The sequence below is a fragment of the Petromyzon marinus genome, chromosome 9, assembly GCF_048934315.1.
Source record: "Petromyzon marinus isolate PM22_M1 ecotype Great Lakes invasive population chromosome 9, UKy_Petmar_22M1.pri1.0, whole genome shotgun sequence".
NCBI classification, from domain to species: Eukaryota; Metazoa; Chordata; class Hyperoartia; order Petromyzontiformes; family Petromyzontidae; genus Petromyzon; species Petromyzon marinus.
Genome location: NC_133675.1, coordinates 17,506,545 through 17,519,687, shown reverse-complemented (window position 1 = coordinate 17,519,687; position 13,143 = coordinate 17,506,545). Strand labels below are relative to the sequence as shown.

Below are 13,143 nucleotides of genomic sequence, written 5' to 3'. Positions count from 1 at the left end.
CACCAAGTTCAATCGCCACACTGCGGATTACAACCACTCACCCACTCACCCTGCAAGTCGCAACCACCAAATGTAATAAACTAAAATAGAGACTCGGAGATAGACTCATAGAGACGCATAGAGACTCCATGCTGTGTAGCACCCTGGTCTGCCTGGATCCACTTGCCCAATGGGTGTCAATATCTGCATGAAGTTTCGTATCGCTTCCTGCACAGATGTTCAGTGTACGTCACAAATGATAATTTTGGGACTTGATTTCAGTTCACTTCCTCAAATTTCAATCTGCGCAGGAAAAACATTGTAAAATCCAAATGGCTGGAGGTAAGTGGTAGGCCTTCGTGCAGTGGTTGTTTGGTCTAAGAACAGTTTTGATTCTACGGGCAGTGTTGGGTCTGTGGGCTATGGACATTGTAGGGTTTACAGGCATTTTCTCAATGGGCGGTGTTGAGCAAATATGCAAATGTTTGAGTGGTGGGTGGGTTTTTTTAGTTGTCAAGCTACAATTAAGAGGAAGCGCCCACTTGATTAGCGCTTGCGCTCTCATCTCTACAGCCATGAGGTCCAGCGAGACGGTGGTGTTCATTGCGCTGGTGGTGGTTACCGGGGTCCACCTGCACCAGCCCGCTGGTGAGTTTGGCTGCCATGCGACGGGCATTTACACTGCTCTCACGCGTTTTTTGCGTTACGTCTGGAACTCTCACGCTCGCTGTGGGTTCCAAGGCTGTGTTTATGGTCTCGTGGGTCCGGGTCTATTATGTGGTTAAATCAGGTGTATGGGTTCGTAGCCTAAGTTTGTGGGTTCGTAGTCCGAGTATGAGGATTTTAAAACCGGTTGCTGCAGATGGTAGGGTGCTGATGGTGCAGCTTGTAGGGCATTCATTGTGAACACGAGAGGGGACAAGAAATGAGAGGAAAGATAAGGTGGGGCAAGGCCATGTAGAAATTAAAGATGAATAACTTTTAATTCTTCGTAGCACATTTGCAATGTCAGCCATAAATGTGATTGTATTTGCAATGTCAGCCATGCGTGTGCTTGTCTTTGCAATGTCAGCCATTGTGATTGTATTAATGGGGGTTATTTCTCTCTTCTCTCACCCCTTGTCTGTGCGTGATTGGGAGCAGGAGAGACTCACAGTGTCTGGCTACCGTGTAGAAGCCATGCCATTCATCAATATTCAGTGTCCTGGTATTTTACAAATGACCAACACAAATTCAACGTGTTGTACCAAACAAGCAGCAGCAGTGCGTCTGTGCATTCTCTATTCACAAACAGGGCATCCGTGCCAGAGCGTGCATTCGAAACCGGCAACTTTTCGCTGTTGCTCTCATCGGCTAAGTTTGAAGATGCGGGGAGATATACTTGCTATGTGAACAGAAAATTTACTTGTGAAGTTGCTTTGTTGGCCAGCAAAGGTATGGTATGAGCGTGCTTTGCAACGCAATGATACATCAGATCATCAAACCAGAATCTTTAGATTGGAGGAATCCGATTTACTATGCAGCTCTTTTTCACACCGCCAACTCGCGTGGAGGTGAGAGATGTGGTAAAATGTCAGTACCCACGGACAAAACCAGAGCTGTGTTCACGTAATACGGCGCGATTTCATAGAATGTTTTACCTTTAACCTGGCAAGAATACAGATGTTCAAACACCATGTAGACACCTGCAAGGCTGCATAAAATCTGCATTCACCACACATCATACTTGTGGTAAAACATGCAAACAAACACTATTTAGTAATATATGCATTGTCTCTGAAAGTGATTGGCCTCCATGAGAGCCTCAGCCTTCTTCATGGCTTGACCCTGCACCAGTGTTAGACCAGAGAACGCCAAAAGGCGAAACGCACAAAGGCAATTTAAATATGAAAGTATTGATAGCTCGGGTTGAGCAGTTATATCTCCACAGCTGCTCAATCTGAAACAGTACAATATACTGACATGTTTCTGTTTACACTTGTATTTATATAAATGTTAGGTGTAACAGTAATTCAAATCAATATAAAGTGAGAGATGTGACGAGTGAAAAAGATGAGGGAGTGAGATGACGCTCCGCACACAAAGATGCCAAAACAAAGACTGAAGAAGAGGCAGGCACGCCGTTTTACTGGTAGGAACCTCCTGGTTAAACCAGCCTACAGGGGATTATTGTGTCCGTCCGTCGTGCATTCAAAAATGGGAGGGGTGGAGCTGAGTGGGGAGGGGCTGGTCACCCCGTGGTGCCCTTATAGAACTCAACGTTTAACCGACTCACGCCAGCTTGTGCCCGCCCTCAGTCGGGCATATTTGCGGGATACACCACGCCGCCGTTGACCCTGGCCATTGACCGAGCAACCCAACGTTCCTACAAGCTCCCTCCGCAGGAATGTGTTCACAGCACGCATCACTCCTACCAAGGCCGTAATTATAATATATATTGGGGGGGACACTTCCCCCGCAATATTCAAATATGCTCAAAATGCCCCCCCAATATATTGCTATAAAAATAAAATTTGCTATGCTATGTAAATAAAAACAATTTGCTAAACCTTGGCCACAATATCTGGACTTGTCTTCATATAACAATGCATAGATTTATGTTGACATGATTGTGGCTATGGTTGTACTTAATGAACCCCGAATCTCTGCCATTACATACAATGAAATAAGAAAATGTAAAAAATAAAAAAAACAGCAATGTAATACAATACACTCTTAGACATTGTAACAAAAATAAGTCCATCCAATGTGTTCGTGAATTTTTAATATTTTAGGCAGGAAATGGCAAGAAATTAGTTTTCAAATTTACATTTTTTTTCTGGGTTGGGACCCCCAGGGAGATTTGGTCCCCCCCAATGTTGACTCCATGGCTACGGCCTTGACTCCTACAGTATCAGTACTACAGTATCAGTACCACAGTATCAGTACTACAGTATCAATATCACAGTAGCAGTACTGATTAACACGTAGCAGGCTTTCGCGACCAATATCCATAAGAGGTTTTTTCTGGGTTAGATCGCATGTGTCGTTAAAACCCGCCACCACCAACTAGTAAGGGTTGTCACGTAAACAGAACATGCCAACTCGTCACAGTATAGCACACCAGTGTGTTGGAGAGCCAAGCCACAACATTTACAATATCAGTTTTCCAGGACGACAGTACCAGCTCCCAACTTGACCAAACAATGCTTCCAACACCCACGGCGCTCAGAACAAGTAGTCCGTCACACGCTAGACACATCGCATTATAGTGGGAGTGTTGCGCGTTAATCGAAAATCGTGCCATAGAAGAAACGCCGCGTTGAAGCGAAAATGCGTTGTGAGAACTCCATGAATAAAACGGGGGGGGGGGGGGTTACTGCTCAGTATTATTTGCAAATGCACAATTCTGTCTTTCTGCAGTCACCACCAGGGCAAAAAACCCTGTCCGTGTGGGCTCCACCATCACTTTGATCTGTGAAATATCCACAAAGCCACGTGGAATTATTTACTCCAGGAATCGTGATGGCGTTTATTGGTATCATGATGGAACCGTTCAGTCCTCCATGACGAAGAGAAGCAACCGGTTCACGTGTCTCAAACACAACACGGGCTCTTGGACCTGTAAACCTCGCAACAGAGGCAACGCAGAAATCGCATATTTTGAACATTACCTTGACGTGTCCGGTAAGTTTTACGTTACTCAGCCAGTGCATTTCATTCATGAATTAATAGGCTTTACCCGGCAATGATACAGCAAGTGTTAAGATGTTAAAAGACCAAATCGACACCTTTCGCAAGGCCTCATCAAGTCTGCATTAATCACACATGCTTGTGTTAAGACTTGCAAATATACATGCTTTGATGATGCATTGTCCTTAGAACTGATTGGCCTGCACCAGAGCTACAGTCTCGTTTATGGCCTTGTATCTGCAAGAGTGTTAGACCAGAGATAACCCCAAAAACGCGAACAATACTAAGGCCATGCAAATATCAACAACTCCTACCGAATCTTGACTTCAAGCTTTCGTGACTGCAATAATTCATATTCTTTGGGTATTTTGGTAAAGTCACGTAGATAGGTTGAAAGAAAATGACAAAAAACGACGTTTTTATCACAACACAAGCGATCGTCAGCAGGAGACGATCGCTTGTGTTGTGATCGAAACGTATTTTTTGGTTATTTTCTTTCAACCTATCTACGTGACTTTACCGAAAGACCCAAAGAATAACTCCTAACGAGTCTGCAACATAACAGGAGTTTGTGAATGCTGGAAAGACCACACTTAAACGAAGTTTCCAAACTGCTGCTCTGCATTATTTCGGGCCCGGATTATGATGGTAATGAAGACGATAATATAAATATTTTGTAAACTGTATTTTTCAGATCCACCAATGACCATGAATACACCCGTTGATGCAAGCATCTGGAAAACGACACACGAGGTTCCGTCCATCAGCACGGCTCCCGTCTCCTCCTCCTCGCTCTTCACTTCCCCTCCCAGCAGCAGCAGCACGACGCCTCCCGTCTCCTCCTACCCCGACTCCGCAGCCACCGGGACTGTGTCCGCTGCCTTGGTGGCCGCGGCGGTGGCCCTCCTCTCGATCGCCCTGCTCGCCGCGCTGGGGACCGCATGCTTCTTCTTACGCCGCACGCGAGGTACCCCCACGCCTCCAGCAGCAAGCGCCCTCCGTTATTACTCCTGAGAGTACGCCAAGGACACCGCTGATCAGTTTAACAAGCAGTAGGCTTTCGCGACCAGTATTATTATTCATAATAAAGGTTTTTGGGTTAGATCGCGTTATTTTCACACGAAGGACGCATTCACGCAAGCACCCGATGCTCCGTTTTGAAGTTTTAAAATGAAACATCTTTAAATTGTGTTATGTTTTGAATCAGATACTTTTATTTCCTCATTAAAAAGTTTATATAATTTTACATCTGGAAGACTTAATTGAAAACGACATTTCGTGTGAATTCTCTCGTTAAGTAAATGGCCTTGTTGGGGGTTCTGTTCGATGCGGACTTTCACCTGGTTGGGATTGCGGGATCGAGATAAGGCGACACAGAGCTGGCCGTGCGAGAAGACCGCCGTCTGCAGATCGATTCCAACGTGATCGAACGTCTGTCCATGCGCCTCCGTCATTCATGCAGGGGTCGCATAGGTTTGCAGCGCCCCCTGCATGAAAACGACGGAAAGTGCAGCGTTAATCACATAGATAAAGTTGTGCACTTATATCAGAGTATGTGTCGCAACCCTCCACCACCCGACACGGCCAATCAGTAAAAAAAGTGTCACGTTGACAAAAGACAAATATTTCACTACTTTAGCCCACCGGTGTGTTGAAGAGTGGATCCATAACATTTACAATTTGAGTACGGCGTTTCGCTGGAAATTACATCCTGCATCATCGGGTGATTTGCCAGAATAGTGACGCCATCCACCTGCTTCCGGTCATAAATAGTGCAGGATGACGTCATCATTGTTGACCCCCATCAGGATTCGAGATCAGAGGCGGGGGTGTATGCAATTACGTAATAGATCAGTAATCAGCCACTTAGCATGTGATGTTAGGGAGACTGCCCCCCGTCCCCCCCTTCTCCCGTGACCCACCGTCCTCCTGCTCTCCCCCCTTCGCTGCTGCTCCTCGGGGCACGATGTAAACAGCTGCACTGACCAACTCGCAGATACGCCGCGGTGCCCCTCGTACACGCCAACCACGAGCTGCGCTACGGCGAGAGTGCCCACGCGTACAGAACACACGGGGCACCACAACGCACAGGCTCACGGTTAACGTGCACGGCGAACGCGCACGCACTGGCAAAATATACTCTAGCGCGCAAACACAGGGCACTCCACCGAACAGTTGGATGTAAATACAATGCGCCCCGGCGATCCGACTCACGACACCACACCCTCCTCTCCGCACTCACAGAGACAACACGACACGGTTTATACTCTACTGACGATTTATTCCCCGCGAATTAACAAACTAAACTACACGTGTCAGTGCGGACCAGCAGGACAGGTCTAACCTATCTCTCTACGGTCTGATACTCAATTGGCCTGTCCGCTCGCTATTCTCCCTCTCTCTCTCGGAATTTCTCCCCTTGCCTTACCTCTTCTCCTCGTACTTACGGTCCGACCTCGCCGTGTTAGAGGTCGCAGAAAGATGATGCTGTACGTGGCGTTGGCTGGGAACTGAATCTGGCTGCTCTCTGACCCGTCTCATGGACGTGCGAGTAACAGCGAGATGACAACTCCTCGATCCCTCTCTCCAGTGGATCCCCAGAGAAAAGACCCCGTGCTTTCCAAAATCGTCCCTTTTTATGCTCAGCTTCAAAACCTGCGCGCCGCCGTCCCGCCGGCCCCTTATCCAATCGGCAGCCTCCCCTCTGACGCCCCGCCCCTTCCCTCCCCTATTGTTTGCAGACCTTAAAGCGTAATCTGCTCCGCCCGTTTACAGACCTTAAAGCGTAATCTGCGCCGCCCCGTCCCCCGCCTGCCTGCCGTTGCGTATGCCTTTGGGCATTTCCTCACTGCGATTCTCAGTGAGTTCGCCGTGGTCATTCAATTTTAAGATAATCCACGGCGCCGCAGTGTCATTCGGCCTGGGAGGGGTTCTGCCAATTCTCTGGCCCTGAGAAACCGTGGAGCACCCCCACGAGGGGGTCTCTCGGGTAAAAACTCAGGGGCAGGTGACCCCTCCACACAAGGCCCTAGGTGAGTGCGTGTGTGTGTGTTTATGTGGGGGGTGGTGGGGGGAGCGTTGCGACGGGAGCCGGGTGGCTTCTCTGTTGCAGCAGCACCGCCAGCACAGCGGCGGCCCCGGTCTCGGCGGAGCGGCTTCGCTGTCGTGACAACACAGTGACGCACCTGTAAGGAATTGCAATGTGTTGTGTATTACTTAATAATATGCTTCCAGGCTGCGCTGAGTCTATAGCTATCAAAGCGATTACAATTATTTGAATTCTTCTCAATTTCAATTGATTCTCTCACTAATATTGGCCAGTAATAATTAATTCTGCATAACACTTCAACGTTATCAAAATAAATTGAATGCCCTTGTTGGCAAGCATGCTCTGCCACTGCTGACAGCTGTGTTTGAGATCATTTAATGTTCCTTTGGTGTTCTTTTAGTCTTACGCTAATGTGACATCCCATCTGTCCAATATATCACTCACCGCATAACCAATTCGATATACACCTTCTGTTGATAACTTCGGTAATTCATCTTTAGTACAAGACACTAGTTTTTGAATTTTGTGTACTGTACCAAATCTCACTTTAATTTTTTGCTTTATAATTTGCCAGTAACTCCCGAGATGTTTGGTATTTTAATTGTTTTGATAATCTGATCACTTTCAGTAGTATTGTTGTTCGATCTTAATTTGTCATTCAATGCTCTGTTAATTTGAGCATTATTGTAGCCATTCAGTCTTTGTGCTTCTTTAACATGTTTAATCTCTTTCTCTAAACTTTCACCATCTGACACTGTCTTTGCCCGATGTATGAGCGTCTTGATGAGAGAGGATTTCGGTGCTGGGTGATGATGCGAATCTGCATTGCATCAGTGTGCGTTCCCTTTCGGTAGACGCTGCGTGGTGTTATTTTGCCATTTTGACAGCGCCCAAGCAAAATATCCAGGAATGGGAGTGTGTTGTTCACCTCCATTTCCATGGTGGACTGAATGGCTGAGTTTTGCGCATTGAGATTATTTTAAAATTCAATAAGTGTATCTTTACCATGTGGCCAGACAACCAAAGTGTCATCGACATGTCTAAACCAAAAAGGTTGTTTTAGGGGCCGTCCACAAATCACGTCACGCACCTGGGGGGGGGGGGGGTCAGACATTTGTGACGATGTGTGACGAGGGGGGGGGGGTTGAGAAATATGACGTCACATCGAAATGCACAAATTTAAATAAATATAGACAACACGTTCTACTTAATTAAATAGACTTCTTAATAAATGTTTTCTCCTACAACATCAGAGTGCAGCGACACATTAAATACGCACTACAATGACAATAGTTTAAAGCGATTTGAAGCATGTTTTATTTTCAAAATGGAAATATGGTTTTGGGGGGAGGGGCAGAGCTTTGTGACATCATATTTGAGGGGGGGCTGACTTTTGTGATGCCGTGTGACGAGGAGGGGGGGATCAAAAACCGTCCAAAATCGCGTGCCATCATTTATGGATGGCCCCTTAATGTACTTGAGGCAAGTGCTCTTGTTTTAAAGTTTTCCATGTACAGATTTGCTATAGCAGGAGACAAAGGAGAGCCCATTGCTGCTCCTTCCTTTTGTTTAAAGAAGTCACCTCTCCACAAGAAATAAGTGTTATTTAGACAATGGTCTTTAAGTTTCGGAATATCTTCTGGTAAACCTATCTTCTTTACCAGTGTATCAAGTAATTTAAGTGACTTGTTAACTGGAACCTTAGTGAACAGAGAAATTACATCAAAACTTACCAGAATACATTAGGGTTAAGTTTAATATCTTTAATCACATTCACAAGATGTTCTGAATTTCTTATAAATGAAGATGATGTCCTCCTGATGTAGGGCTGTATTTGTTTAGTTACATATTTTGCTAATTTATATGTGGCAGAGCCTATTGTACTTACTATGGGTCGTAATGGAATACCGATTTTATGAATTTTTGGTAGACCCATGGCTTAATTTTATTATCAGATTATGATAATAAAATTTAAGATTTACTGGAGGAAGATACCTATATTAAAATTAAACGAGATCCAACCAATACTTTAGAATGCAAGACTTCTGCAATTATTGCAAATGCATTCATCCCCAAGACTGCCCAATACCGGTTGCATTGAATGTGTTTTTATCAATGGGAGAAAACTGGGAAACTCAAAGGAAATGCATGCAAAACAGGGAGAGATCATACAAACTCTACACAGAAAGGTGCCTGATTCGGGAATCAAACCCAAGTTCTTGCTGTAAGGCACAAACGTTACCACTGCTGCCACCCTGCGGCCCTTCCCTCAATTGAGTCAGCGATGAAGGAAGCCTCTTTACTATGAAGTCCAGCACAGTCCTGCTAAGTACCACGCCCGACTGCCCTCCCCAACCCGGGGGGACGCCGTTGCTGCCTCTCACGGACCGGGCAAGGCTGGCCGTTGTGGAGGGGTGGGAATGACAAGAGACCCTCTCTGTACGTCCCACTGCAAATCCGTTTGCGTGACAACAGAATTGGTTATCAGTGAGATACTAGTCAACTCGGTTAATTTCAACAACCAAACGTCAGTATTAGTAACAATTACAAATTATGATTACACATTGATTGCTAAAGTAAAATGTAATCGGTGTATTTCGTTTGATCCGTGCTACAACCAAGTTTGTGGTAACAAGGGGGGTGGGGGGGGGGCGGCGGGGGGTTAGTCGGGTTGCATGCTTTGCCAGGAACCAAACCCAGGTTTCTCAGTCAGTCTAGGTCTATAAAAGTTACAAACTGTACAGTATCCTGCAATAAATTCAACACAATACTACGAGATCTAGGTACAAAGTAATTCCTGCCACCTGAACGCAGATACTAGTTCCCAGATTGTCCGGGTCAAACCACCACAGGTGCAGGGTGGTCCTACCAAGCACCCTGCTCCTCACTCCCAGGTCTGTGATTTTCCAGTAGGTTTCATCTAACCCTGTCTTCTGTTACAGCGGCACGGCTGGCACGTGCCCATCAGCTACAGGCGGTCAAGGCACCAGTTCATCTGGTCCGGGAGCCAATCACCCACCTCCGAAATGTTCCAGGCCCTCGTCACATCCGTATGTCAATTCAGCATGTGCCACCAAAGTGACTACCCTGGTGGTTTAGCATCCCCAATGCCAGGTGCTTTCTGCACCACACTAGACCGCGATGCCCTTCTCTCCTTCATTCCGACAATATTCCAGCGGCTTGACGTGATCCTACCGTAATGAAGGACATCCCAGCACGACCTTGGCCATTAGACAGCCATAACTGCAGCTGTCCCCAACACAAATGTACTTCCTTTCACCATCACTATCATCATCACTGCCGTTTTAATCTTCATCATGAACATCAGCATCATCATCGTTACCATCGCTGTCAGCATCATAATCGTTACCATTGCTGTCATTGAAACGGCACACGAGCTGTGCAGTTGCAGCATCACAGCCCCTTCGGTGAGTCGGCAAGTTACGGGTTTCCCTGATGCGCAGCGCAGTTCCACGAGCACAATAATTCATCTCCCGCACTTGAACCAAGCAAGTCTGAAATTCTCTGACACACAGTGTGGGGCTGTCCAGAGCAATCTGAGGGGCAGTTAGCAATGTGTTTATGATGAGGCCGGAGAGAAGGGAATCGCAGGGATCAATGCATGTTTTCCCATTTCAGAAGCATCTACAGCAGCTGCGAGTCCACGCCATGGAGTTGCGTACGCAGAGGTCAGGAGACTGAAAGGCTGCCGGCACGGTAGGGAACGCATCTCATCCACGCCAATATAAATGTAGCGGCTGCCCGCAGGCAATCCTCATTGTTAATAAAATAAACCGAGTCTCGACTGGCATACACGCAGCCATTAGGGATATACAAGTAGCCTCCCTTGGGCAGATGCAATACTTGTGGACATCAGCACAGAAGCAGGATAAGCTGTTAGCTCAAACATAGCAATTTGTATTTACTGAATATACTTAATATTTATTTATAATTCCTTGCTTGTCCTTTCTCTATTTTCTACTATCGGTGTTTATTGTAACTTGCTGACCCCCAGTCCCTACTGGACATCTGTGACAAAGAGCTTCATAGCTCATCAGATTCCTCCAGTCTAAATACAGATTTTTATTCAACTATTTACTCAATTTTTACACAGAAATTAAGTACAGTGCCTCAATCATGGAATGATGCCTCAATCAGTATTCTATTCAAAAAGGGAGACAAAACAGCCTTCAAAAATTATATCAACTCGTGAGCCTCCTATCGCAAATAAGTATTAATATTTACATACAAACAAATTATTCACAAATATATTTGTGGACAGATTGATGGACAATTTAGAGGTCAAACAACCACATGAGCAAGCTGGATTTAGGAAAGATTTTTCTACCATCCACCAGAGATGACCAATCGGATTCTGACAAAGACTGATGGAGGATAAGGAAGAGTAACGGGTTTAAGTAGCAGTGTAACGAGTATGGGGCAGGCAGGGTGTGCCTTGCCCCCCCCCCCCCCCCGGTGGCCAAAGCTACGAGTTGGGGCCCCCTTAACCACCACCATGAGATATGTTTTCTATCGTGTGCAAAATAACAAAAAGTTATTTAAAACGCGACAAATGATTTCTTTATGGAAATGCTTTCATTTACGTTCCACGTTTTATTTTAATCTAACTACAGCAGTAACATTTGGCTTCCGCAATTTGTACAAATCAAATATTTGGGCCCCACCTGATCGACTGCTGCACCCCCTGAGCTGATAATGTAGTTACTACGCCACTGGTTTAAGTGGAATGCACCGATGTCTGTTTGGGTTCTGTTCAGATGGCAACACAGACGCCGTTTACGACAACAACGACCCCGTGAGACCTAGAGATGACGATGTAAGTTTCTGTGCCGGTGTCAAGGTTCCAAGTTTTCCATATACTAAAAAAAATACAAATGACTCAACTGGGATGACAACACAGCAACTACTGCTAAACTACTGCAGACTGTGAAATATAGCGGTGCCGTCTGTGATAACCTTGCACTATACCAACTGTACTCAAGTCCAACTGTGCTCAAATCTCATCAATTATTATAATTCAATGCCTACTTTACTCATTTTCAATTCTGAAACCTACTGCTGTGCAATGCCTCAGATGAACTGCGAATGGCACACAGACCGCCTAAATCTCACATTTTTGATGTAATTGTCATGTTCCACAATGTAAAGTGCAGTCTCCAACTCTCCACTAAGTCTCTCTGGCCTCTCTGTTCTATAAAGAAGGGCAGCTGCCTGAAACGTTGCTTATTAGACACTTCCTTTTAAGTCTTATCAACAAACACAAATTACAGCAAAAATAACCACCACATTACAAAAGAGAATCAAAAACAGTGCACAAACATAAACAATATGATAATATATTACTATTATTGTTTGTTTGTTTGTTTAAATTTGAAATTGTGGAATGTTTTCATGTTGTCTGCCGGTTGAGTCGCCCTTGAAAAAAAATATTCTTAGCTCAGTGGCCTTTATTCAGTGGGAAATACAATTCTGATTACGATGTGCTTGACTGAGTGTGTGGCTGAACCGGCGAGTAGGAGAGCGGGTGGGTGAGTGGTTGAGTAGGTGGATGAATGAGTGATTGGGCGAGCGACTATGGGTGAGTGTGTGTGAGCCAGTGAGTGTGAATGGGTGTAATTGTGAAATGCTTTGATGTTTTCTGCTGGCCGAGTCGCCCCATTGATAATGAGCTTCTGAGCTCATTGGGCTTTACTCAATGGGACGTAAACTTCTGATTCTGGGTATTACATATAAAGCAAATGTCACATTGGGCGGTAATGCAGAGCAGCCAATTGTTGTACGAAACTAACTGTCTCTCCATCTTTTGTCCAGGTCTCCAGTGACTATGATGTTTGTGTGGACTCTTACGATTCACCTAGTCCAGAAGGCACGCTGGGTCATCATCAGCAGCAGCCCGGCACAATGTATGCTGTGGTGCTGCAGCACTGCATCAGACAAGAGGCAGACTTACACCTCTACGATGCGGCCATGTGAGAAGGTGCCGACTGATATGAAGCACGTGAGACTCAGTGCAGTGTTGCCAGAGGAGTCAAACAATTCTTCTGATTACATCTACAAAATAATAAACTTGACTCTTTACCCAGCCTCTTTTATGGCCTTGTCTCTCCAGTGTCCGACCAGAAAATGCCAAAAGGTGAAGAGTACAAGGACAATGCAAACAAACATGCTTTGATAATTTACGCATTGTCCCTGAAACTGTATGGCCTATACCATTATTATTATTATACCAGAGCTACAGTTTCCTTTATGGCCTTGTCTCTGCATCAGTGTTAGACCAGAGAACAATTCCAAAAGTGAACATTACAAAGGCAATGCAAATTTCAAAGCATTAATTGCTCTGGTTGAGCAGTTATATCTATGGGGCCTGTTTTTGGTGTAAGCCAATCAATTTCAGGGATAATGTGTATATTATTATCAAAGCA

At 45.4% G+C, this 13,143-nt stretch overlaps 1 protein-coding gene across 3 annotated transcripts; it reads left to right on the top strand.

Moving 5' to 3' along the window:
* The first annotated feature begins 65 nt into the window (after positions 1 to 65).
* Positions 66 to 12,803, top strand: LOC103091826 (uncharacterized). Of its 3 annotated transcripts, XM_032950198.2 has the most exons (9): positions 66 to 321; positions 553 to 627; positions 1,123 to 1,413; positions 3,382 to 3,645; positions 4,346 to 4,618; positions 9,643 to 9,750; positions 10,340 to 10,417; positions 11,479 to 11,537; positions 12,533 to 12,803. In XM_032950198.2, the coding sequence occupies exons 1-9, from the start codon at positions 312 to 314 to the stop codon at positions 12,692 to 12,694; spliced, it is 1,320 nt and encodes a 439-aa protein (XP_032806089.2). In that variant the 5' UTR covers positions 66 to 311; the 3' UTR covers positions 12,695 to 12,803. The 3 variants fall into 3 exon arrangements, with proteins under 3 accessions (XP_032806089.2, XP_032806088.2, XP_075922096.1); XM_032950197.2 differs by having other exon boundaries at positions 66 to 627; XM_076065981.1 differs by having other exon boundaries at positions 66 to 627; positions 1,123 to 2,110.
* The last annotated feature ends 340 nt before the right edge of the window (positions 12,804 to 13,143 follow it).

Bases quoted from the DNA above. Each gene is read 5' to 3' on its own strand.
- LOC103091826 (XM_032950197.2), top strand. From the start codon at position 402: ATGGACATTGTAGGGTTTACAGGCATTTTCTCAATGGGCGGTGTTGAG. The intron at 628-1,122 runs GTGAGTTTGGCT...GATTGGGAGCAG, and splicing joins CCACCTGCACCAGCCCGCTG to GAGAGACTCACAGTGTCTGG. The intron at 4,619-9,642 runs GTACCCCCACGC...CTTCTGTTACAG, and splicing joins CTTCTTACGCCGCACGCGAG to CGGCACGGCTGGCACGTGCC.